This window comes from Symphalangus syndactylus, chromosome 16 (assembly GCF_028878055.3).
Source record: "Symphalangus syndactylus isolate Jambi chromosome 16, NHGRI_mSymSyn1-v2.1_pri, whole genome shotgun sequence".
In the NCBI taxonomy this organism is placed as follows: Eukaryota; Metazoa; Chordata; class Mammalia; order Primates; family Hylobatidae; genus Symphalangus; species Symphalangus syndactylus.
The window spans coordinates 10,576,395-10,598,853 of record NC_072438.2 but is presented as its reverse complement, the minus strand read 5'-3'; the positions used below and the strand labels follow the sequence as shown (position 1 = coordinate 10,598,853).

The 22,459-nt window shown below is 53.2% G+C and overlaps 1 protein-coding gene across 5 annotated transcripts in view; it reads right to left on the bottom strand.

Annotated features, from left to right (window-relative positions):
• Nucleotides 1–13,580, bottom strand: part of MAEA (macrophage erythroblast attacher, E3 ubiquitin ligase) — a 49,806-nt gene extending 36,226 nt beyond the window's left edge. For 2 of the 5 annotated variants that reach the window (XM_055246589.2, XM_055246588.2), the window contains exon 1: nucleotides 13,434–13,553. In XM_055246589.2, the coding sequence (XP_055102564.1) occupies nucleotides 13,434–13,502 (69 nt within the window). In that variant the 5' untranslated portion in view covers nucleotides 13,503–13,553. Of the gene's footprint in view, nucleotides 1–5,135; nucleotides 5,158–13,433 lie in introns of those variants that run through there. The other 3 variants (XM_055246581.2, XM_055246582.2, XM_055246585.2) reach the window with 3 other exon arrangements.
• Between the last annotated feature and the right edge of the window lie 8,879 nt (nucleotides 13,581–22,459).

The following is a 22,459-nucleotide window of genomic DNA, read 5'->3' as shown; positions in this document are numbered from 1 at the left end:
TCTCAGCTCACTGTAACCTCTGCCTCTCTGGTTTAAGTGATCCTCCTGCCTCAGCCTCCCAAGTAGCTGGGACTACAGGTGCACGCCACCACGACCGGCTAATTTTTTTTTTTTTTTTGTATTTTTAGTAGAGACAGGGTTTCACCATGTTGGCCAGGATGGTCTCAATCTCCTGACCTCATGATCCACCCGTCCCGGCCTCCCAAAGTGCTGGGATTACAGGCGTGAGCCACCGCGCCCGGCCCGAGGATGACATTCTTAAGAGTTTCTACTGCTCTTGGGGATAAGCTGAGGAGGGGAACTGCCACGTCCTATGGTAACTCCACGTGTCACCTGAAGAACGGCCAGCTTGTTTTCCGAGGTGGCTGCGTATGGGGATTTCAATTCCCCACATTCACACCCAACAACTCACCACTGTTTTTGCTACAGCCCTTCTGGTGGGGTAGGAAGCAGCACCTCACTGTGGTTTTAGTTTGTATTTCCCTAAGGATTCATGATGTGCTTAGTGGCCATTTGTATATCTTTGCAGAAGTTTGCTAAAATTGTGTGCTCATTTAAAAAATGTTTTCTTGGCCAGGCGTGGTGGCTCACGCCTGTAATCCCAGCACTTTGGGAGGCCGAGGCAGGCGGATCACAAGGTCAGGAGATCGAGACCATCCTGGCTAACACAGTGAAACCCCGTCTCTACTAAAAATACAAAAAAATTAGCTGGGCATGGTGGCGGGCGCCTGTAGTCCCAACTACTTGGGAGACTGAGGCAGGAGAATGGTGTGAACCCGGGAAGCAGAGCTTGCAGTGAGCTGAGATGGCGCCACTGCACTGCACTCCAGCCTGGGCGACAGAGTGAGACTCCAACTCAAAAAAAAAAAAAAAAAGTTTTCTTTTGCCTTTGTATTAATGAACTAGAAGAGTTCCTAACCTATTCTGAATACTAAACCCTTAACAGATACATGACTGGCAAAGATTTTCTCCCTGTCCTGGGCGGCTGTCTTAGTCAGCACAGGCTGCTGTAACAAAAATATCACAGACTGGGCAACTTAAACAGCAAACACGGATTTCTCACAGTGTAAAGTACTTTTGTGGCATCTATTGAGATGATTATGTGGTTGTTGTCCTTCATTCTATCAATATGATACATGACATTGATTTTCACACGTTGAACCAACCTTGCATTTCTGGGAAAAACCCTACTTAGTCCTGACACATAATCCTTTCTATATGTTACCAGATTTAGTTTGCTAAGATTTTGTTGAATATTTTGGCATCTATTTTCTTTCATCTGGAAAAATGGTCTATGGTTTTCTTGTGATGTCTTTGTCTGGTTCAAGGTTGTATCAAAGTTATACTGGCCTCATAGAAGGAGGTGGGATGTACTTCCTCCTTAACTGTTTTTAGGAAGAGTTGGTATAAATTCTTCTTTAAATGTTTAACAGAATTCATCGGTGAAACCATCTGGTCTCGGGCTTTTCTTTGTGAGGTTTTTTGTAGTAACTTCACCTGTTATAGGTCTATTCAGTCATCACTTTTAACTTACAAAAATAACAACTGTGTATGACTCAACCTAATTTTTCCTTCTACACATTTTGTCTGTGTCCCTTGTCCACTGCTTATTTATTTCTATTTACTTATTCACTTACTTATTCGTTCATTCATACGGGTCTCACTCTGCTGTTCAGGCTGGAGCGCAGTAACACAATCATAGCTCACTGCAGCCTTGAGCTCCTGGCTCAAGTGATCCTCCTGCCTCAGCCTCCCAAAGTGCTGGGATTATAGGCATGAGCCATTGTGTCTGGCTTGGTATTTGCTTTTAAATTCTGGTTCTATCTTATCTGGTTATACCAAAGAATTAAACTTTTATTTATCACATCTCCCCAATTTTTCCTAAGTAATTTCTTGCATTACAGCTTTTTATGATCACAGGATTTCTCTACTTAGCGAATGTTAAATTACATTTCCTCCAGTACATCTTCCCCTTCAGTGACTCACAGAAGTAATCCTCCCTGATTTCATCACTGAAACAGAATGTGGCAAGCAGCGTGAGTGGAGACATGCGTGAAACGTCTGCACCTGCCCGCCCGCTGCCCCCACATGGTGCCATCAGCTTCAGGATGCGCTTCCTCAAACCTTCTCCAGCGTTTGCCGTGCTTCTCTGACAGAATTTGCTGACAAAAAGAAATGCATTTTAGTGTGTCATCATCATGTTTTCACCAACACAGGAAGGAAGAATTTCTCCAATGGCATGAGGCTCTCTGACTTTTGCAATTAACCAGAAGAGGTTTCTAAATATTGATCACGAAGCTCATCACAGGGCCAGGAGTGCTGGATTAAGCCCTGGGTGGCAGCTTACATCCCTCTCCGTCCTGGAGCAGCCAGTCTCATGTTCTGGTGCGGGGCATGTAATCACAGTAGCTTCCTGCCATCCTGAGCTAATCTCCCCAAGCACAGCACATACCCTGAGGGAGGCTCACCAAGGCCAAAAATGCTTCGAATCCCCTAAGAGCCTTCTTGAAAAAATGACACTTCCAGTCAACTTCTGAGGGGATGTGACCAGACTGATGTTGCGCCCTACAAAGCTCGCGGTGGGAAGAGCGCTGTGGGCCCTGAGCTCTGCGCTCCCTGTTGTGTGCATGCCCAGTTAGGCCCAGCCTTAGCCAGCCACTTCCTTGCAGGAACCTTCTTAAGCCACTGGTCCGTCTTGGAAAGGGTATGCGACCTGCGGCAGCGGCACACATGCACGCCACGCAGCCCCTGCCTCGGAAGCCGGCAGCACAGAAGAAGCGGGGCCGTGCCCCACGCGGTCCAGTGCCCTCATCCCCGGGTCACTCCCTGACCAAACAACAGAGACCACAAGCGGGCAGGAATGTCAGTTCATATTCACAACGTTAGCAGAGCTTCCTCTCTCACCTTTCCAAAAAGGGAGCCAGCTGTTCTGCCACAAGGTCACGACTTTGGCAGTTACATACCTGGCTGTGGTGTCTGGCAGGGCCCAGCCCTTCTTGGTGTCTCTTTCATTATAAACAAAGAATATTTTATCAAACACAAAAAGAACAATACGATATCATTACGGTTTGCATGCAGAAACACGGCATCCTTTGCTAGTGCCAATCTTCCTTCGGGCCTTTCCTGAAACAGCTCCGTGGCAGTCAGCTGCCTGCTGAGGACGCTGTTGGATCGTCTGTCTCTGCTGCTTTGGGTTATGGTGAATGGGATGTGTTCTCACTGGCTGGCGGTGGGATAGAGAATGGCGACTGGGTTTCATGCACTTACTGTATGCCCCGTTATTGTGCTGACTTTCTCAATGGTTACATTTACTTCTATTTCAATTCTTACTGCTTTAGACAGAGTTACCAAAATAATATTTAATATTATTTTGTTCATTTGTTAACTGGAGAATTTATTTCTTCTCTATCCTTCAAAAGAGCTTCTAATCCCAGTGGTCAGAACCAAGCAAAATACCGTTATGTGAGACAGCGGTCACGACTCACGAGGGAAAAGAGCAGAAGTGGGAGATGCTGGGGCTGCAGTTTCAACCGTGGAGTCAGAAAAGCTTCACAAGGTGACAGCTCAGCAAAGATTGAAGGAGGTGAGGACATGGGACCATGGACATGTGGAAGGAGCGCTCCAGACAGAGGAGGGTGTCAGTAAAACCCTGGACTCGGCATGGTGGCCTGGCTGAATGGTGGCAGAAAAGCCATTGGCCCAGCGCCCTACAGGGCAAAGGGCCTGGGAGCCACTGTAACGACCCTGGCCTTCATCCCCAAGACAGGAAACTCCTAGAATAAAAAGATGACAGGATCTGGCGCTGGGGCAGCCGGGGTGAGCATGGGCAGAGCAGGCACAGCCAGAAGGCTATTCAATATTCCGGAGAGAGATGCGACTTGAGCAGCAGGGGCAGAGGAGGGAAGAGCAACAGAAGCTGGACCTGGGCATGTCCTGACGCCAGGGTGGAGGGGCAGACGGGCTGGGCATGAGCTGTGACAACAGAGGCATCAAGGCCAACCTGAAGGTTCTGGCCTGACCAAGGGAGATGGAGGGGCTGCCCTTCCCGAAGAGAAGGGAGACTGGTAGAATCGGTTTGGGCAGCAGATGTTAAGATGAAAAGCTCAGATCTAAATATGCCAAGGAGGTGGGCATGGTGGCTCACACTTGTTATTCCAACACTTTTGGAGGCCCAGGAGGGAGGACTGCTTGAGCCCAAGAGATGGAGACCAGCCTAGACAACAGAGCAAGAACCTATCTCTACAAATAAAAAAACTAGCCGGGCATGGAGGCAGGCGCCCGTGGTCCCAGTTACCCAGGAGGCTGAGGCAGGAGGATCGCCTGAGCCCAGGAGTTCAAGGCTGCAGTGAGCTGTGATCGTGCCACTGCACTCCAGCCTGGGTGCCAGAGTGAGATCCCATCTTTAAAAATAATAATAATTTTAATGCCAAAGTGCCTTGCCAAGTGGGTATGTTTTACAGGCTACTGGACACAAGGCTCTGGGGTTGGAAGATACCTGCCTGGGAGTCATCAGTATACACAGAGAGTCCTATGAGTCCACTAGAGCCTGTGAGAGCACCAAGGCAGTGGTGCTCACAGCAACACCCAGGGCCAAGGACTGACCCGGGGGAAACGCAATGATGGTGCTCTAGGAGCCCGAGGGGGTGAGCTGTGTTCCAGCCCCATGAGAGGTCGAGATGGGCAGCAAGAATCCATCATGGGTCTCAGCAGTGTCTTGGGGTTACCTGGTGCCCCGGCTATAGCACTGTGATGGCGGCAAAACCAGATGAGAAGCAATTCCAGTGACCCCAAGGCAGGGCTGGCTCAGACAGAGGGGACCTGTGGGTCCCGCCCACAGTTAACCAGAAGACAGTGGGTGTGCCTCTTCACTGATAACCAGAAGACGGCGCACGTGCCTCTTCGTGGATAACCAGAAGATGGTGCGTGCCTCTTCAGGTCACAGGGATGGGGCAGGGGGTCTGGTGCATGAACAAAGGCTGGCCTTGGGCGGGGCACAAAGGACCTATCTCCAGTAACAGGAAAGAGACAGTGAGCGCAAGCAGGCAGGAGACAGACAGTGCCAAGCCACGAGCAGAGCACAAGGATGGGGGCAAGCATGCGGGCTCATGGAGAACGGGAGGCATATGCAACAGTACCTGGGGTACAGGGTGCTAAAATGCCTCAAGAAGCATGGCCATGCTGCCAGACAGTACTCGGCACCCACTCCAGGCAGCAACCGGGTTCCTCAGCAGTTAGGTGCAGCTTCTGTGGCCAGTGCAGGGGCCTTGCACAGCAGGGTTTCCATGCTGGAATGTTCTAGAACAACTGGAAGGAGAGAAGGGCAGGGGCTGGAGCTACATCGCGAGGGGCGGAGGGGAGGCAGAAAGGAAACGCAAGAGGCTGACCACACCCAGATGAGGGCACAGGCCATGAGACCAAGACGTACTCCGGAATGCGGCAAGTGGACAAAAGTGAGATGCGAAGTTTAGGAATTTCCCAGACAGACGGGGGAAAAATTGGTTCAGCCAATAGCCATTGACTGTGACTCCTGTGCCAGACACTCATGGGTGTGACGTGAACGACGAGGACAAAGGCCAGCCCCTGCCCTCGCAGAGCAGAGGCTCTAAAGGAGACGCCCAACCAAAGCACAGAGAGATGCAGGCGACCGCGTCAGACTGCGACGAGTGCTGCAAAGGAAACCAGGCAGGCGAGGGACAAAGGGCAAAAGGAACCACATCCCAATTTTATTTAGGGCAGCAATGAGCCCACACTCAGGCACGTGCTCTCTCTCTCTCTATATATATAGGCATACACACACACACACACACACGTATGTATTTTTTCAGGCTCCTTCAAAGCTAGAAATGGCCAGCCCCATGCTCTGGGGTAATGAGCTGAAGTGTAAACACTTGGGAGGATCTCCGCTAAGGCCCCATGCAGGGAGCTGGCCACGCAGGGCGGCACTGATTCCCCCTTACCCTCCTCTTCGCTCCTTTATCGTGGACTCAAGGATAAACGTGAGAAACAGAAATGGAGAAAACTCCAAGTTCTCGGCTGTCACTGAACAAGTGCCGGGGGACCTCGCTGTCAACTGACTTGGGAAGGGTGGCTTAGTAAGGCAGGTCTGGCGCTCGTCTGGGGCTCCAAGGCCAAGATGCGGCATTTGGTTTCACACCTGGTATCGTATCTTTGAACTGCCTCCCAGACATGCGAAGAGGGCTCCAGGAGGCGACTACACAGGATGGCCTCAGGGAGAGGCCTGGGGAGGGCAGCAGTGTGGGGACAGGAGCTTGGAGACCGTCTGTGAAGCCACACAACCTCTGGAGGGCTGGCTGGTGACATAAAACAAAAAGCCTCCAAGACTAGAGAAGACAGAGTAGGCAAGTGAGGACCTGCGGCGAGGGGTGGAGACAGCCCAGAGGACGGTGTCACAGGAGCCGAGTGACGGGAGCGTCTCGAGGCAGTGGGGTTCGCTGTGGACTGACCGCTTTCGGAAGCATCATCCTGTCCTCAAGAGGAACGTTTGAGTGGAGTGTTGGGGGGCAAAAACCTGATTTAGGTAAAACAGGAAGAGAGACACGAAGGGGCAGAGAAAGGGAGTAGTAGCTGGAGGAGGACGTGGGGCAAGGAAGGGATTTAGTTCACGAGAGGAAGACTCAGAGCCATGTGCACACCACGAAGCTGCACGGCCAACGCGAAAACCAACAGGAGAGGGAGAACCAAGTGCAGGAGCAGCCACGAGGCAAGGGCACAGGCATGGGTGAGGGGGGCACAGGCACGGGTGAGGGGGGCACAGCGCAGGTGAGGGGGGCACAGGCACGGGTGAGGGGGCACAGGCACGGGTGAGGGGGGCACAGCGCAGGTGAGGGGGGCACAGCGCAGGTGAGGGGGGCACAGCGCAGGTGAGGGGGGCACAGCGCAGGTGAGGGGGGCACAGGCATGGGTGAGGGGGGCACAGGCACGGGTGAAGAACGACACAGCCATGGGTGAAGAACGACACAGCCATGGGTGAGAGGGGCGCAGGTGAGGAACGGCGCAGGTTGGGGGGCAAAGGTGCGGGTGAGGGCTGCACAGGCGCGGGTGAGGACAGTACGGGAGCGGGTGAGGAGGCACAGGCGCAGGTGAGGGGGGCACAGGCGCGGGTGAGGGGGCACAGGCACCGGTGAGGGGGGTACAGGCGTGGGTGAGGGGGGCACGGGAGCGAGTGAGGGGGTATGGGAGCGGGTGAGGGGGGCATGGAGTGGGTGAGGGGGTACAGGAGCGGGTGAGGAGGCACAGGCGCGGGTGGGGGGGTACGGGTGCGGGTAGGGGGGGCACGGGCGCCGGTGGGGGGGGTACGGGCGCGGGTGAGGGGGGCACGGGAGCGGGTGAGGGGGGCACGGGAGCGGGGGGCACGGGAGCGGGTGAGGGGGCCACAGGAGCAGGTGAGGGGGGCACAGGAGCAGGTGAGGGGGGCACAGGAGCGGGTGAGGGGGGTACAGGCATGGGTGAGGGGGGTACAGGCACGGGTGAGGGCGGCACAGGCACAGGTGATGGCGCTCATCCACCACAGGTGTGGGAGCAGGTACAGGTCAGGCAGGGTCTGCGAGACAGGCATGGGTGAGCATGAAGTAGGAGAGAAAGTCTGAGAGAAGGACAGGTATGAAAGGCTCGCCTGGGAGGAGAGGAAGGAGACTGCTCTGGGCTCCTCCCTTGAGTGGGGCAGCACTCAGGGTCCTGGTCCGGGTCCACAGCCAGCCATCTGCACAGCAGGTGCTTTCTTCTGCTCAGCCACATTCAGCTCAACAGTCACTAAATGTGGTATTAATACAGTGAATAATTCTTTTGTTCAGGTTTTCAAAATAATGGCCCCTAGCTACAACGATTCTGAAATAACAGACCTAAAAATCATCAGCAGTTACCCCGACAAGAAGTGTGCTTTGCTATGCCTAGGTCAGCACCCAGACATCCCCACTCCGCCTGAAGCCCCCAGAGGGTGGGGCTTGCCACACGGCCTCTCTGCAGACAGGGCAGTCACATGCTACAGGCACCGGCCGGCCTTGTCTTCATTCTGGGCCAATGTGTCTCCTTGGGCTTGCTTCCCATTCTGCTGACCCCTGTACCCAGAGACCAAGTCACTGCCCAGCACTCAGTCTCACTGTGAGACCCTCCCTGCACAGCTCTGGGACACCCCCAGCCACATCATCCCAACGGTGCTGTGTGCCTACTGGGGTGAGAGTCGGCCAGGACTTCAACATGGTCCGCAGAGCTTCACCCCAAAACTTAGCTCCGCCAACCAGCTCACAATATCACATTCACTGGAGGAGGCTCACGCTCACCCCCACCCCCGCCCCCACCCACTGCCACTGTCCAACATCCACCTCAACCTCATCAGTGTCTTTAAAGGATATGAGATGTCTGTGTGTGCTTGTGCTGACGCCTCCCTCCCGCCAGAGTGTAGACCGAGGTCTCACTTGTCTCCCCATCATGCTAGCCCAGGGCCTGACCATACAGGGCCTGACCGTACCTGGCCGATGCAGGCTCTCAGACCGCTGCTGCGGAGGAGGGCATGGGAGAAGCTAAGTGCACCTGCAGCCCTGCTCTGCAGCCCGGCGGCGGTGCCTTGCTCAGGTCCCAGGGCCGCCATTACGGTGAATCAGGCATTAAAAAGCCCTTTCTTGACTTGAAATGTGTTAAAAAATAATACTTAAGCCGGGCGCGGTGGCTCACGCCTGTAATCCCAGCACTTTGGGAGGCTGAGGCGGGTGGATCACGAGGTCAGGAGATCGAGACCACGGTGAAACCCCGTCTCTACTAAAAATACAAAAAAATTAGCCGGGCGTGGTGGTGGGCGCCTGTAGTCCCAGCTACTCGGAGAGGCTGAGGCAGGAGAATGGCGTGAACCCGGGAGGCGGAGCTTGCAGTGAGCCGAGATTGCGCCACTGCACTCCAGCCTGGGTGACAGAGCAAGACTCCGTCTCAAAAAAAAAAAAAACAAAAAAAAAAAACAAAAAAAAAAAACAAATACTTAAAAAAACAAAAACAAAACCAACCCCCCAGCTAGCAGTGAATTCAAGTCTACATCCTCACCTCAGCCTTGCCCATCCAGCTGGAAAGGCCCAGGCCGGTGAGGGAAGACCTGTGCCAGCGCAGAGGCCGTGGAAGCCGGCCCAGGGCCAAACCACCAGCGAACGGTGGGAGAGGCGAGGGGAGTGGAGCTGGGAGCCACAGAGGGCAGGGAGCCACAAAGGGCAGGCCATGGCTCTTCTGGGCAGAAGCAATTTCCACTATGCTCTAGAGACTGGGAGGATTCTGGAGGGCTGTGTGACGTGACTGCAGATAAAGTACATCGAAAAAGCCGGCCATAGAAGAGGTGGAGACCCGGCCTAAGACTCCTCAGACACAGCGTCACTAGGGTCCAACCCAATGTGTGTGTCATTAAGTAAAACGCTTCGTGGTTGCCTGTGTTTCTTACACTCGAGAACACATGACCCTCCCAAATCCAGCCAAGATGGAGTTAAGAAAACTGCAAAAGGCGCAGGAGCAGTTACACCTTCAGCACACAGGTGGCACCCAAACTCCCACCACAGGCACAAACCCAGGCTGTGAGGCATCAGGGCCGTGCCTGGACAACCAGACTGTCATCGAACCAAAGGCAGAACAGGCGAATCTTCCTGCAGAGAATTCAGACACCTGACAATGCAACCACAGGCCCGGTGTTTCTCAGCCTGTCCTGTGGGGAGAGGACAGCATCACCACCTGGGGTGTGAGAGGACTCACTGGAGCTGGGAACCCCTGCTGGGGCTCCAGGAGAGGAGGGGTGGGCCCAGATGGGGCTCACAGAGAGGAGCCAGGTCCAGACCAGGGTCTCCAGGTGATGAACGCCACTTCCCGCCCTGGGCCGTGCAGACACCCATGTGAAATTCTCTAAACTATTATTTTTCTTCGGCTATCTGAAGGAAAATAGTAGGAGTAAATACACCAAAATGTTAATGAAGTTCTCTCTGTGCAGCAGGGTAACTTGAAGAAAAAACAAATTACTTTCATTTATTTATTATTTGAGACAGGGTCTCACTCTGTCGCCCAGGCTGGAGGGCAGTGGCTCAATCTCGGTTCGCCACAGCCTGGATCTCCTGGCTCAAGTGATCCTCTCGTCTCAGCCTCCCAATTAGCTGGGACTATAGGCGCACACCACCGCACCAAACTCATCAAATTACTTTTATAATCAGGAAAAAAAAAAAAACCTTTTACAAAATAATGAAAACAAGGGCTTCCAATTCAAGATGGTAAACTATGCATGTTGAATTGAAAGATGGTGAATTCCTGAGGTCAGGAGTTCAAGACCAGCTGGACAACATGGAGAAACTGCATCTCTACTAAAGAATACAAAAAATTTGCTGGGCATGGTGGCAGGTGCCTGTAATCTCAGCTACTCGGGAGGCTGAGGTAGGAGAATTGCTTGAATCTGGGAGGCAGAGGTTGCAGTGAGCTGAGATTGTGTCACTGTGCTCCAGCCTGGGCAATAGAGCGAGACTCCGTCTCAAAAAAGAAAAAAGAAAAAAAAAAAAAAAGATGGTGAATTATTCATCTTTCCCCTCCCCCACAAGGCATGACCCACCACCCTACACCAGACGGCGTTCACAGCATTTGACAGCAAAAAGACACAGCCACAGCCAGGACACAAGGCTGAGTCCTCATGAGCCACACCTCCGTTTGGTAAGAGGAAGAAACAAGTCCCTTAAAGAAGGATCCAGCCCAGCAATTCTCACGGGTGTGTGCATGCCCCTCAGGGCACATCTAGCAATGTCTGGAGACATTTTGGGGGCATGCTCTTGGCATCTGGCAGGCAGACACCAGGGATGCTGCTAAATATCCTATACTGCACAGCCCCCACCCCCGACAAAGGCTCATCCAGCCCAAATGTTCACAGGCTGCTCCACCCCTTTGGTGGAAATAGAAGCTCCTGACGACAGAGGTGCCCAAGGTCAGTGTGTGTTGGCTGCAGCAATTCACGTCTGTTCCATTCTCTTCCCACTTCACCAGGAAAATAGAAAAATAAGTACCTGCCAGGCACCCAGGAGCCCCACTAGCCGCCCTGACGCTGTGAGGAAGCAGACATCCCAGGTGTTACTGCTGAAACCCACCTAGGGCTCCCAAGCCCTCTGAAGAGGAAGGAATCCCCTGTGAGTCTGTGGAGGACTCAATTGGCAGGAAAGCAGTTTAACTCTTACCAGGTGAAGATCCAGTCCAGAGCATGCCAGCTGCTACCACCCTGCAGGAGGACGTGCTCTCAGACTAGAGAAGCACAACATCCACCCCCCACCTTCCACAACCCCAGTCCTGCAGCCCTCGGTCCCTTCTCTGACATCCGCACTGGCCCCTCCTGGAAACTGAAGAGTGCAGCTCTTGAGCTGTGAGCTCAGCATGTTCTGTTTAATTCTATACCAATAAATGCTTCTAAATCAAGGATCCCTGGTTTCCCAGGAAAACACCTCCATTATCCACTAGGAATCACTCCTGAAAACTTCTACGAAAAAAAGTTTTAACTCAGTAGTGACACAAGTGTCAACAGAAGAATTACGACACTATAATATTTCTTTACCTGTATGACTATCTGCATGACTATTTTAATCAGAAGCTATGCAATCACTCTGGAATGCAAATTACATTCACGATTACAAAACAGGAGAAGACCTGAAGAAGAATCCTTTCTGGAGACCTTCCATCTCCCTTCCTAGTTCCTTCAATACACAATGAAAGGATTTCTGGAAACCTTTCCTATCTGGTGTTTCCCACATTGACCAGCCAGTACCAGAAGTGACAAACCACCACGGTTCTGATCTTCAAGCCTTCTTGTGTGTTAGCTGAAATGACAGGCCTGGAGCTGCACTGCGTGAGACAAAGTGGTCAGTGGTTACGGCTCCCTACTAATGTCACCACAATGTCCTTGTATAGACCTCTCTCAGCTGCAGGGTCTCCATCTCTAAACCAACAGAGATCCACCAATGTCACTGAGTATTAAAAACCAACCACCTACATCTTGGAGGGATCTAGCAAGAGGCTAGACCTTTGGTAACGTCAGCAACACTGCCCTCCCTTCCTTGATCAAATGAAGTGCTGGACACACAAGCACCATGAAACCCCACTGCGAAACCATTAGTGGGCCGGGCGCGTGGCTCACACCTGTCAGCCCAGCGCTTTGGGAGGTCAAAAGGCAGGAGGATCGCTTGAGTCCTGGAATCCAAAACCACCCTAGGCAACAGTCAAACCCCGTTTCTTTTTAAAAATACGAAATAAACCGCTAGTTAATGAAGAGGAAGAGAAGCTTGTTTCTGCTTTCCTATGAAGACCATCTACACCAGGGTACAGCCTGACTTCAGCAGCGCTAACTGTAGCAGGGACCTTTTAATGAATGCCAGGCACTACTTGAAACAATACGTGGTCACTCATTTCACCCTGAGGTGACACAGGCGCTACCACTGCTTAAATCTGACAAGAATAAACAGTCACCAAGTGGGCCCTGATGTCTCCCAGTAAGGATGAATACAGAGGAGCCTGATTCACACCCCAGCAGGATGGCTCACAGCCTGTGCTCTTCAGCCCTTTGCTGAACTGCCCTGGGGCTGGGGGAACGCACAGCAACCTGGCCATACTGCATCCTCCACACCTGTCGCGACACCGTCCGTCCTGAGACGGACGGGAACACCAGGGCGCTCTGGGAGGAGAGAGAAGCTACGCAGCTCTCCAGGAAGGCAACACAGAACCACAAAGCTCAGCCGCAGCTCTAGGAAAGCTATGACCTTGATCTTTTAAAGGAATTCCTTCCCAGGTGCTTCATATCAAATCCTCTACTAACTAGGTAAAGAACAAGTATCGGCTCCTTCTACTAGCAGCACAAATTTCATTCTAAGAAGTGCGACGTGGCTAGGTGCCCACCCAAGGTCACGCAACCAGCGGCCAGACGGCAAGAGCTGTATTTCAGGTTTGGTGACGCCCATCAAAAAGGTCGCTGGGTGCCATCAGGCCGTGAGGTTTCTCCCTACAGTTCCTAACTAGCGACCGGCGCACCCGGCACCTCCCAGCCCTGGGCTCCCGGGGGGGCGGCCGGACACCGGCCGGGAACGGCGCGCACTCCGTCTGCCTGGGCTCCAGAGACCCCACGCCCCGCAAACTCCGGCTTCCACCCCTGCCCCAAATTCGCCACCCTTCGCGCTGCCAGAGTCGTCGCTGGCTCGGCTCACGCAGTCTTCAAGCAGAGGGGCCACAGTCGGGCGCCTGGCAGAGCCAAAGCCGCCGCCTCCGCCACACCAGCCCGGCGCGGACCGGGCGCCCCTGAGAAGCCCGCACGGCCCCGCGAGGCCGCGCCCAGCTCCCGCCGCCCTCGCCGCTGGCCCTCCTGGGGCGGCCCCTCGCGGCCCGAGGGCACTGGCTGGAACGCCTTCGCTGTCCTCGGCCTGCGCAGCGCAGGCGCCCACCTTGAGGGTCGGGTACTCCTGGACCTTCAGGGTCATGGACAACTGAGCCGCCGACTCCTGCACCGCCATCTTGAAGCGGCCAAAACATTAGCGGGCGGGGGACGCGCGAGCCCGCTGCACGCCGGGAAATGACGCCGCGCGCCGGCCGGAGCGGGGCGGGGGCGGGCCGATGCGCCTTCACCAATCGTATCCGTCCAGTCTGCCGGAGGCGGAAGAAGGCGCGAACCAATCGCTGCCGGGTTTCCTCTCGTTCAGCCAATCAACGATAGCCCAAACTGGCGGTTTCCTCCTTGAATTCGCTACCGGGTTCAGGACGCAGACGCCGGGGCTGGGGATGTTCCCGGCTCGGGGCGGGCTGATGGGGGGCGGGCTGATGGGGTGCGGGCTGCGGCCCGGGCGGGTGGAGCTGGGGCCGAGCGGGTTGGGGGACTTGGCATCCGTCCAGTTACTCGGGGCTCCCGCGGGGTGGGCCCTTTTGGGTCCCTCGTGCCTGAGGTAACAAGGGCAACGCCGACAAAACGCCTGGCCACATGCGCTTGTAGTCAACTATTTTTCTTTAGCCCTATTTTTGCCGATTTACAGCTGCTGGAATCCTGATGCGGAATCTCCGACTTCCAACTGGAAGAGGAAAGGCCCAGTACCTAAAATTGATTTATGGACAGAAACTCCCGAAGCATGGGAAGCGTGTGGCCTCTCCGCCCTCTCCTTGCAGGGCGGGCAGCGCTGGTATCCGGGTCGTGCCCTGCCTTCAATTCAGCCACTTCACATTCTCAGCCTTTCAGACACCACCCGTCTCCCTCCTTTCCAAAATAAAACTGAAATTAGGTTTTATTAGGAAATGACGTCCTAATTAAACCACCTTGTGTTTCACATAACACATTTCTAAACAACTTTTAAAATATTTGGTGTTTAAACAAAGGAAAAATATCTAAGGTGACGCAGCGATGAAGCGAGAACCTCCGCTTGGAGGCTGCTACATGTTACAGCCGGAACGCAAGACATCCGACCCGCACTGTGGAATCTTTCTCTGTCTTACTTAAACAGGAGTTGGGACTAAGTGTTATTCCTCAAGTGTGTGGCCGCAGACTCCAGTCTTTTAGACATGTGAAGTAAGTTTTACAGTGAAGTGCACAAATCTTAACTATACAGCTTTAATGAATTTTCACCCATATTTGCACTTTTATCTAACCATGTCCTGGTTGAGATTGAGGACATTTCCCGTGGCACAGAAAGCTCCTCTGCCCCTTCCCAGGCTATATCCCCGTCATTCTAACCCTGCTCCCCGTAACAGCGTTCCTGACCTTCCTGTAGATGGAAGCAGGCGCCCTGTACTCCTTGCACCCCTTCGCAGTTCGCATCGTGTCTGCCACTCTCCGGGATGGTCCCAGTAATACACGGGAGCACTGCCGCAGTTGGATGGACTGCCTTCCTCTTAGAGTCTCTGCCTTCACTTCACCAGGGATTCAAGATTAACCCAAAGGAAAGGACACGGGTTTCATTTCCATGCTAAAATGATCCCATCCTAGTACCATCTACAGTCAGAAATATTTAGGAATTATAAGTCAGGTTTGCACATTGGAGAGGTTGCTTAACCCTCTACAACCTTTGAGTCATTCATTCTAGGTTTTCTTATGTTGGAAGATAAAACTGTATTTGAATTAGTCCTTTTGTAAACCAAAAAGTGTTTGAAACAGATCTCAGTCAGTTTAGAAGTTTATTTTGCCAAGGTTAAGGATCACGAGCGGTGACACAGCCTCAAGAGGTCCTCAGAACACATGCCCAAGGCGGTTGGGTTACAGCTTAATTTTATACGTTTTAAGGAGATGTAGGCATCAATCAATACACGTGAGATTTACATTGGTTTGGTCCGAAAAGACAGGACAACTCAAAGCACAGCGGGGCTTCCAGCTCACAGGTGGATTCAAAGATGTTCTGATTGGCAATTGGTTGAAAGCCTGCTTATCTAAAGATCTGGAATCAAGAGAAAGGAGCATCTGGGTTAAAACGAGTTGTGGAGACCAACGTTCTTATTACGTAGATGAAGTCTCATAGGTGGCCACCATTAGAGGCAATAGATGGCAAATGTTTCCTATCTAAATCTTTAAAAGCTGCTAGACTTGGCCGGGTGCTGTGGCTCACACCTGTAATCCCAGCACTTTGGGAGGCCGAGGCTGGCGGATCATGAGGTCAGAGATCAGGACTATCCTGGCCAACATGGTGAAAACCTGTCTCTACTAAAAATCCAAAAATTAGCTGGATGTGGTGGTGCTCGCCTGTAGTCCCAGGTACTTGGGAGGCTGAGGCAGGAGAATCGCTTGGACCTGGGAGACAGAGGTTGCAGTGAGCCGAGATCACGCCACTGCACTCCAGCCCGGGTGACACAGCGAGACTCTAAAAAAAAAAAAAAAAAAAAAAAAGCTTCTAGACTCTCAGTTAACCGTTAACTTCTTCAGAATCTGAAAAGACCCGGAAAGGGAGGGCAAGGGATTCCCTAGAGAATGTAAATTTCTCCCACAAGAGACAGCTTTGCAGGGCCCTTTCAAAATATGTCAAAGAAATGTATTTTGGGGTAAAACACTGATTTCCTTCAAGGCCAGCTATCTGTCATGTGACGCTGTCCTAGAGTCAAGTTGGAATTTAGTGTCTTATTGCTACAAAGAGTCTGCTTTGTCAGTCTTAAGATCTCTGTTTTAACGTTAATGCTGGTAAGTTTTGTGCCTGAACTCGAAAGGGAGGAGGGGATACTGAGGCATGTCCGACCCTTCCTTCACGTTAATGGTGGCAGGAGGCAGACAGAGCAGTTACCCAGTGAAACCAGACCTTCAAGCCAAAGACAGTTTAAAGCCGACCTACAAGTCCCAGGTAAATCCATGGACTGGATTGGGAACCTGTCTTCCTGCTTGGCATGCTTTCCTCTGATTGGTCCCCACCCTTCACCTATTTTACATATACCTATCCTTCCCTAATTGGCTTTTTGTTTGTTTGTTTGTTTTTGAGATGGAGTCTCGCCGTCTCCCAGGCTGGAGTGCAGTGGCACAATCTCTCTCGGCTCACTGCAAGCTCTGCCTCCCGGGTTCACGCCATTCTCCTGCCTCAGCCTCCGGAGTAGCTGGGACTACAGGCACCTGCCACCACGCCTGGCTAATTTTTTTTGTATTTTTAGTAGAGACGGGGTTTCACCGTGTTAGCCAGGATGGTCTCGATCTCCTGACCTTGTGATCCGCCCACCTCAGCCTCCCAAAGTGCTGGGATTACAGGCGTGAGCCACTGCACCCAGCCTCAACTGGTTTTTTACACTGTTGTCCCCACCTTTCAGTGATGCCTTTGTTTTAGCCATTTTTGCGTCCTCACAAACCAATCAGTGTGCACTCTGAGCCCATGAAAGCCCCAAATCCAGCCACATGGAGAAAGAAACCATCCAACTTCAGGTGGGGGACCACTCTCACATCCCTGCTCCACTGAGAGCTGCTTTGTCACTCAATAAAATTCTTCTCGCCGGGCACGGTGGCTCACGCTTGTAATCCCAGCACTTTGGGAGGCCGAGGCAGGCGGATCATGAGGTCAGGAGATCGAGACCACGGTGAAACCCCGTCTCTACTAAAAAAAAAATACAAAAAATTAGCCGGGCGTGGTGGCGGACGCCTGTAGTCCCAGCTACTCGGAGAGGCTGAGGCAGGAGAATGACGTGAACCCGGGAGGCGGATCTTGCAGTGAGCCGAGATTGCGCCACTGCACTCCAGCCTGGGCGACAGAGCGAGACTCCGTCTCAAATAAATAAAAAAAATAAAATTCTTCTCCATCCTCCTCACCCTTCAATTGTCAATGTATCATCATTCTTCTTGGATGCGGGACAAGAGCTCGGGATGCACTAAATGTGAATACAGAGAAGGCTGTAACACCATGACCCTTTGCCCTTCACCAGCGGAGGGCAGCCACCCCACGTGACAGAAGCAGTGGCAGGACTGAGCCAGCCCTGGAGCCATGGGCTGATGCGGGGCAAGCGGCTGACAGAGCTACTGACACACGACTGTCCATCAGGATGCAGACTAAAAGAGCTAATTAGCATGCTGTAACACCCCCCTGGGGCTTCAGGATCACAGCACCCCTACCTGGGTGCCACCATGTTCCCCTTGTCTGGACGCCAGAGTCCACCATGGGAGTGGCTTGCAACATGCCTGGTCCAGCCAAAGCCCTGCACGGAGCCTGCTTCTGTGCTGTCACTTGGAACCGTTGGCTGGACCCTGCACTCACTCGCTCACACACCCCCTCCCAGTGGGGGCTGAGTGCACAGTCGCAACAACCGCAAACACCGGAGTGTGGGCCTGGCATGACCTGACAGGCCAAGTGAATGGGCATCTCCTGTGGCAAACCTGGGCCTGAGCAAGGCCTGGGCAAGGGTGTCACTGGCTGGGGGTCTCTGGCTGACAATGACCAAGAAAAGTCCTGTGTCGCCATCGTGTCCTGAACTAATTTCTCAAGTTTCTTTGAAACCCCCTTGGCTGAAGGTGGGTGTAAGGGGTTCCATTCAGTCAGTTGGGGGAGCTTAGAATTTTATTTTTGGTTTACGTAACTTGAAATTGTCCAATTGTCAGACTCTGACACCAACTCAGTATCCTACAATCCAACCCCATTCACACTCACCCGCAGAGTTAGCAAAGACCCCACAGGCCAAGGTCTCCGTTCCACGAGGCTGTCCCCACTCCAGGTGACGGCTGCACATGGGGTGCCCGGGCCACCCACAAGGCAGATGACACATTTGGGGCTCCCACGAACCCTTCCTCAGATTCAATAATTAGCTAGAATGACTCACAGAGCTCAGGAAACACTTAATGCTTCCCAGCTTATTATGAAGGACACAGCTCAGGAACAGCTAACGGGAGTGCATCGGGCATGGTGGGGCGAGGAGCTCCCAAGCCTTCTCCGTGTGGCAACCGCTCAGCACTTCAGGGCATCCACCAGCCAGGAGGCTCTCCTGAATCTCATTATTCACACATTTTCGTATCTCAATCCCCAGCCCCCCTTATCCCCAGAGGTGAAGGTGGAGTGCGAGAGGGGCTGAGAATTCCTGCCAACTAATCTCTGGGTCTTTCTAGTGATATCTGGAGGCCCCACCCAGAGTCACCTCATTAACATAAACTCAGGTGTGGTGGGAAGGGGCTCCTCATGAAAAAAGAAGACATTTCTACACTCAGGAAATCGCAAGGGTTCTAGACACTCGGTGACTGAACTAGGGACCAAGACCAAATATACTTTTTGTTGTAGTATAGCATTCAACAGCTGCTATGTTCCGCGTCTCTTGGTTCAAACTTCCAAAATCTTAGGCTCCAAAGTCTTGCCCAGCGTGGGTCGGCTGTCCATCTGGACTAATCAGCTATGCCAGGAATGAGCTGTGGGGCACACGTGGTTCCCTTGTGTGAGTGGGCCAGGGGCGCCCAGAGAAGAGCAGCCCAGAAGACGGGTGGTGCTGGGTGCTTCCTGCATGGCCACTGTGTGGGAGGACCCGATCTCTGGCTCAGGGACGCACTGTCATAGCCAGCTCACATCACATGCTGCAGGGGGTCCACATCCTGGGGCCCTTCTTATCTCCACTGATGGACAGCAGGGCTCTGCTACTTAAAGGTAATCCCCTCAAGGTCGAGGGGGTGACTCTGCCCCGAGCTGCAGGACACAGCACTTCCTCTTGCCCAGCCAGATCAGTTTTCTGCGCTGGAGTTGCCCTTGTCATTATTTTGATCCACACATCTCGTAGGAGGTGGTTGACACCTGCTGAAAAACTTAATTCTTGAATGAATGAAACATGTACCTCACATCAGGTGAGAAGATTTTACACAGTTCACTGTTCTGTTGGTTTTTTTTTTTTTGAGACAGAGTCTTGCTCTGTCACTCAGGCTATAGTGCAGTGGCACGATCACAGCTCACTGCAGCCTCTACCTCCCGGGCTCAACCAATCCTTTCACTTCAGCCTCCTGAGTAGCTGGGACTACAGGCATAGGCCATCATGCCTAGCTAATTTTTAAAGTTTTTTTTGCAGAGACAGGGTTTCACCATGTTGCCCAGGCTGGTGTCAAACTCCTGGGCTTGGGCGCTGACTGTTTTGTTGGTAAGAAAATAGCATTTGATTTTCCCTTAAAATTATTTAGTAACACAAACTATAATTAGTTCCTATGGTTAGCTGTAGAGATGGAATCGACTCAAGCCACACAATTGCTATCTTCACAACATCTGTTTGTAAATGTCTCCAGTAAAGGCCTCCCAGCTTCCTATTATTTATTCATATTATAAATAATCTAAGGTGGTTCAAAGTACATGGGAGAATACTTTGTTATGTGCAAATGCTGTGTCATTTTACATCACGGACTTGAGCATCCGGGGATTTTGGTATCTGAGGAGCGCCCGGAAGCCAATCCCCATGGATACTGAGAGACAGCTGGATACAGATGGCAAATAAGCGCATGAAAAGACGTCCAATGGTGCTAGTCACGCGGGAAATGCAAAGGAAAGCCCGAATGAGAGAGATCACTACCTACCTATTAGAACAGTTAAAACGGATAACATTAAAAATAGTGACAACACCAAATGTTGGCAAGAACGCAGCTCTCACATATCACTGGTGAGAAGGTGAGCTGGTCCAGTCACGCGGGCGAGACAGTCTGATGGGTCCTTAAAAAGTGAAACATTCGCTTACTTCACAACCCAGCAATCACACAGCTGAACACTTGTTCCAGAGAATCAAAAACTTACATTCACATAAAAACCTACGTGCAAATGTTCGCAGATGTCTTTGAAATAACACGAAACGAAAACACCTGGAAACAATGGACCATCCCTGAAAAGATGCATGGATGAAGAAACGACCCCATCCCCCATCCTCCACGAGCGACACCCCGGGGTCCCGGTGTGAGAAGAGGAAGGGGTCGCCCGTGTCCCCCTCCTCAGACCTGCGCCCAAGGTCCCTGCACCCAATTCCCTGCCCAAACAGCCCCTCCTCCTGGTCCTCACGTTCCCCACCCCGGTGATCACGCCCTGACACTGTGGTTCACTGGATGTGCACCCGTCCACATCGGCCCCAAGCCGCTTCTCCCCAGGCAGGTCCGTGTTGCCCGAACTCTGCCCTGCCAGCCCCATTGTCTCTACTCCAGACCCTACTCATCCCTCCTCCTGCCAGGTTGCCCTCGGGTTCACTCACCTCCCTGGAAGGCACACTCTGACCCAGGCCAAGCTTCTCTGACCCCTCTCCTTGGCTTACCCACTGTTGCTTTTAGCTCCTGTGACTTCAAGTGCTGCCTCTGGGCCCCAGGCTCATCGGCTATCCACCTCCACCGGGGGGTTCCATGGGCGTGTCCCGTTCCCTAGGTCTCCTCAGAAACACCGTCCTCCCTGGAGCTTAGGTAGGACGGCGGCCCAGAGTCAGTGCAAGCCACCCGCCACCCCAGGCTTCTTCCTCACCGCGTCTCAGCCCTACCACTGGAAAGCAGCCCTTCCCCTGTGACCATGAATGCCACTGTGTCTCCCTGCCTTGCTTCTTCAATCCCCCTCTGAGAGCAGCCAAAGTGACCCTTATGAAGACAAACCCAAAATCTCTCCCTGCCCCCGAGTCCTTCCACCCTTCTCATGGCCCACAGAGCACAGCTCCCATCCTGGCCACCTCTATCCAGCTTCCCCACCTGCCACACTCCTCCTGCCTCACCCAGCCCCGGGGATTGCTTTCCCGGGACACTGCTGGCGTTCCTCACACCTGCTGATCCCAGGCCTGTGGCACTTAGGAACCCGACAGTGTGATGCATCTGCTGCCAGGCCTGGCAGGAGTCCAAAGGCCCAGGGGAGGCACGGGACCCAGAGGATGGGGCAAAGTGGGCAGGAGTGGAGCCATCACCTCTAGGTCTAAACCCAAACGTTGCCAGACACTAGCTCTGGGGTCCCAGGCCACAAATGGTTACGCAGAAGTCCCTGTGCGCCGTCCCCTTGGCTCCTGTACCCTGTATTGTAGCAGCGCTGTCTCACCAGCCTGCTTGGAGTTTGACGCAAGTCTAGCTGGGTGAGAAGCATCTAGGGCAGCGGCAGGCAGCCTGTGCTGTGTTAGCTCGCCGTTCAGCAGAGGTGGACGCATAGTTGGGTGAGAGGCGTGTAGGGTGGGCAGTCTGTGCTGTGTTAGCTCGCCGTTCAGCAGAGTTGGACACATAGTTGGGTGAGAGGCGTGTAGGGCAGCGGCGGGCAGCCTGTGCTGTGTTAGCTCGCCGTTCAGCAGAGGTGGACGCATAGTTGGGTGAGAGGCGTGTAGGGCGGGCAGCCTGTGCTGTGTTAGCTCGGGGTTCAGCAGAGTTGGACACGTAGCTGGGTGAGAGGCGTGTAGGGCGGGCAGCCTGTGCTGTGTTAGCTCGGGGTTCAGCAGAGTTGGACACGTAGCTGGGTGAGAGGCGTGTAGGGCGGGCAGCCTGTGCTGTGTTAGCTTGGGGTTCAGCAGAGTTGGACGCGTAGTTGGGTGAGAGGCGTGTAGGGCGGGCAGTCTGTGCTGTGTTAGCTTGCGGTTCAGCAGTGGATACAGCCCTGGAGTTTCCTACCCACCTCGAGACACTGTTCTGAGGGTCACCTTAGACATGCTCGCCACAAGTGAAAACCACCTGCGGATGCTTGTGATTCCCCAGAAGTGTTTATTTAAACTCTTCCGTACACCAAGAAGTTCAAAGCCACCTCGAATCCAGAAGGGCCCATTGCCTGCCCCCGCTCCACTTCCATGCCCTCCTGGGGATGGGCACAAGCAGGGATCTTGCCCCCTGCATATCATGAAGATGTTGGCTGGGAGACAGAAGCTTCCAGTTCTCTCCGATTTTGCAGGATGAGAGCTGCAGCTCACAGAACCCCGCGTGGCACTCACACCACTGCCTCACCTCCACCTCCCTCTCCAGTCTTACATATCCGCCTTAGCCTGGCGGAGCTTGGCCAAGGGTGTCCCTTCGCTCAGCACAGCTCTGCCGGGGCCGGGGTGTCCTCCTGGGCTTGCTCACGATTCTGCTGACCATCTTGCCACG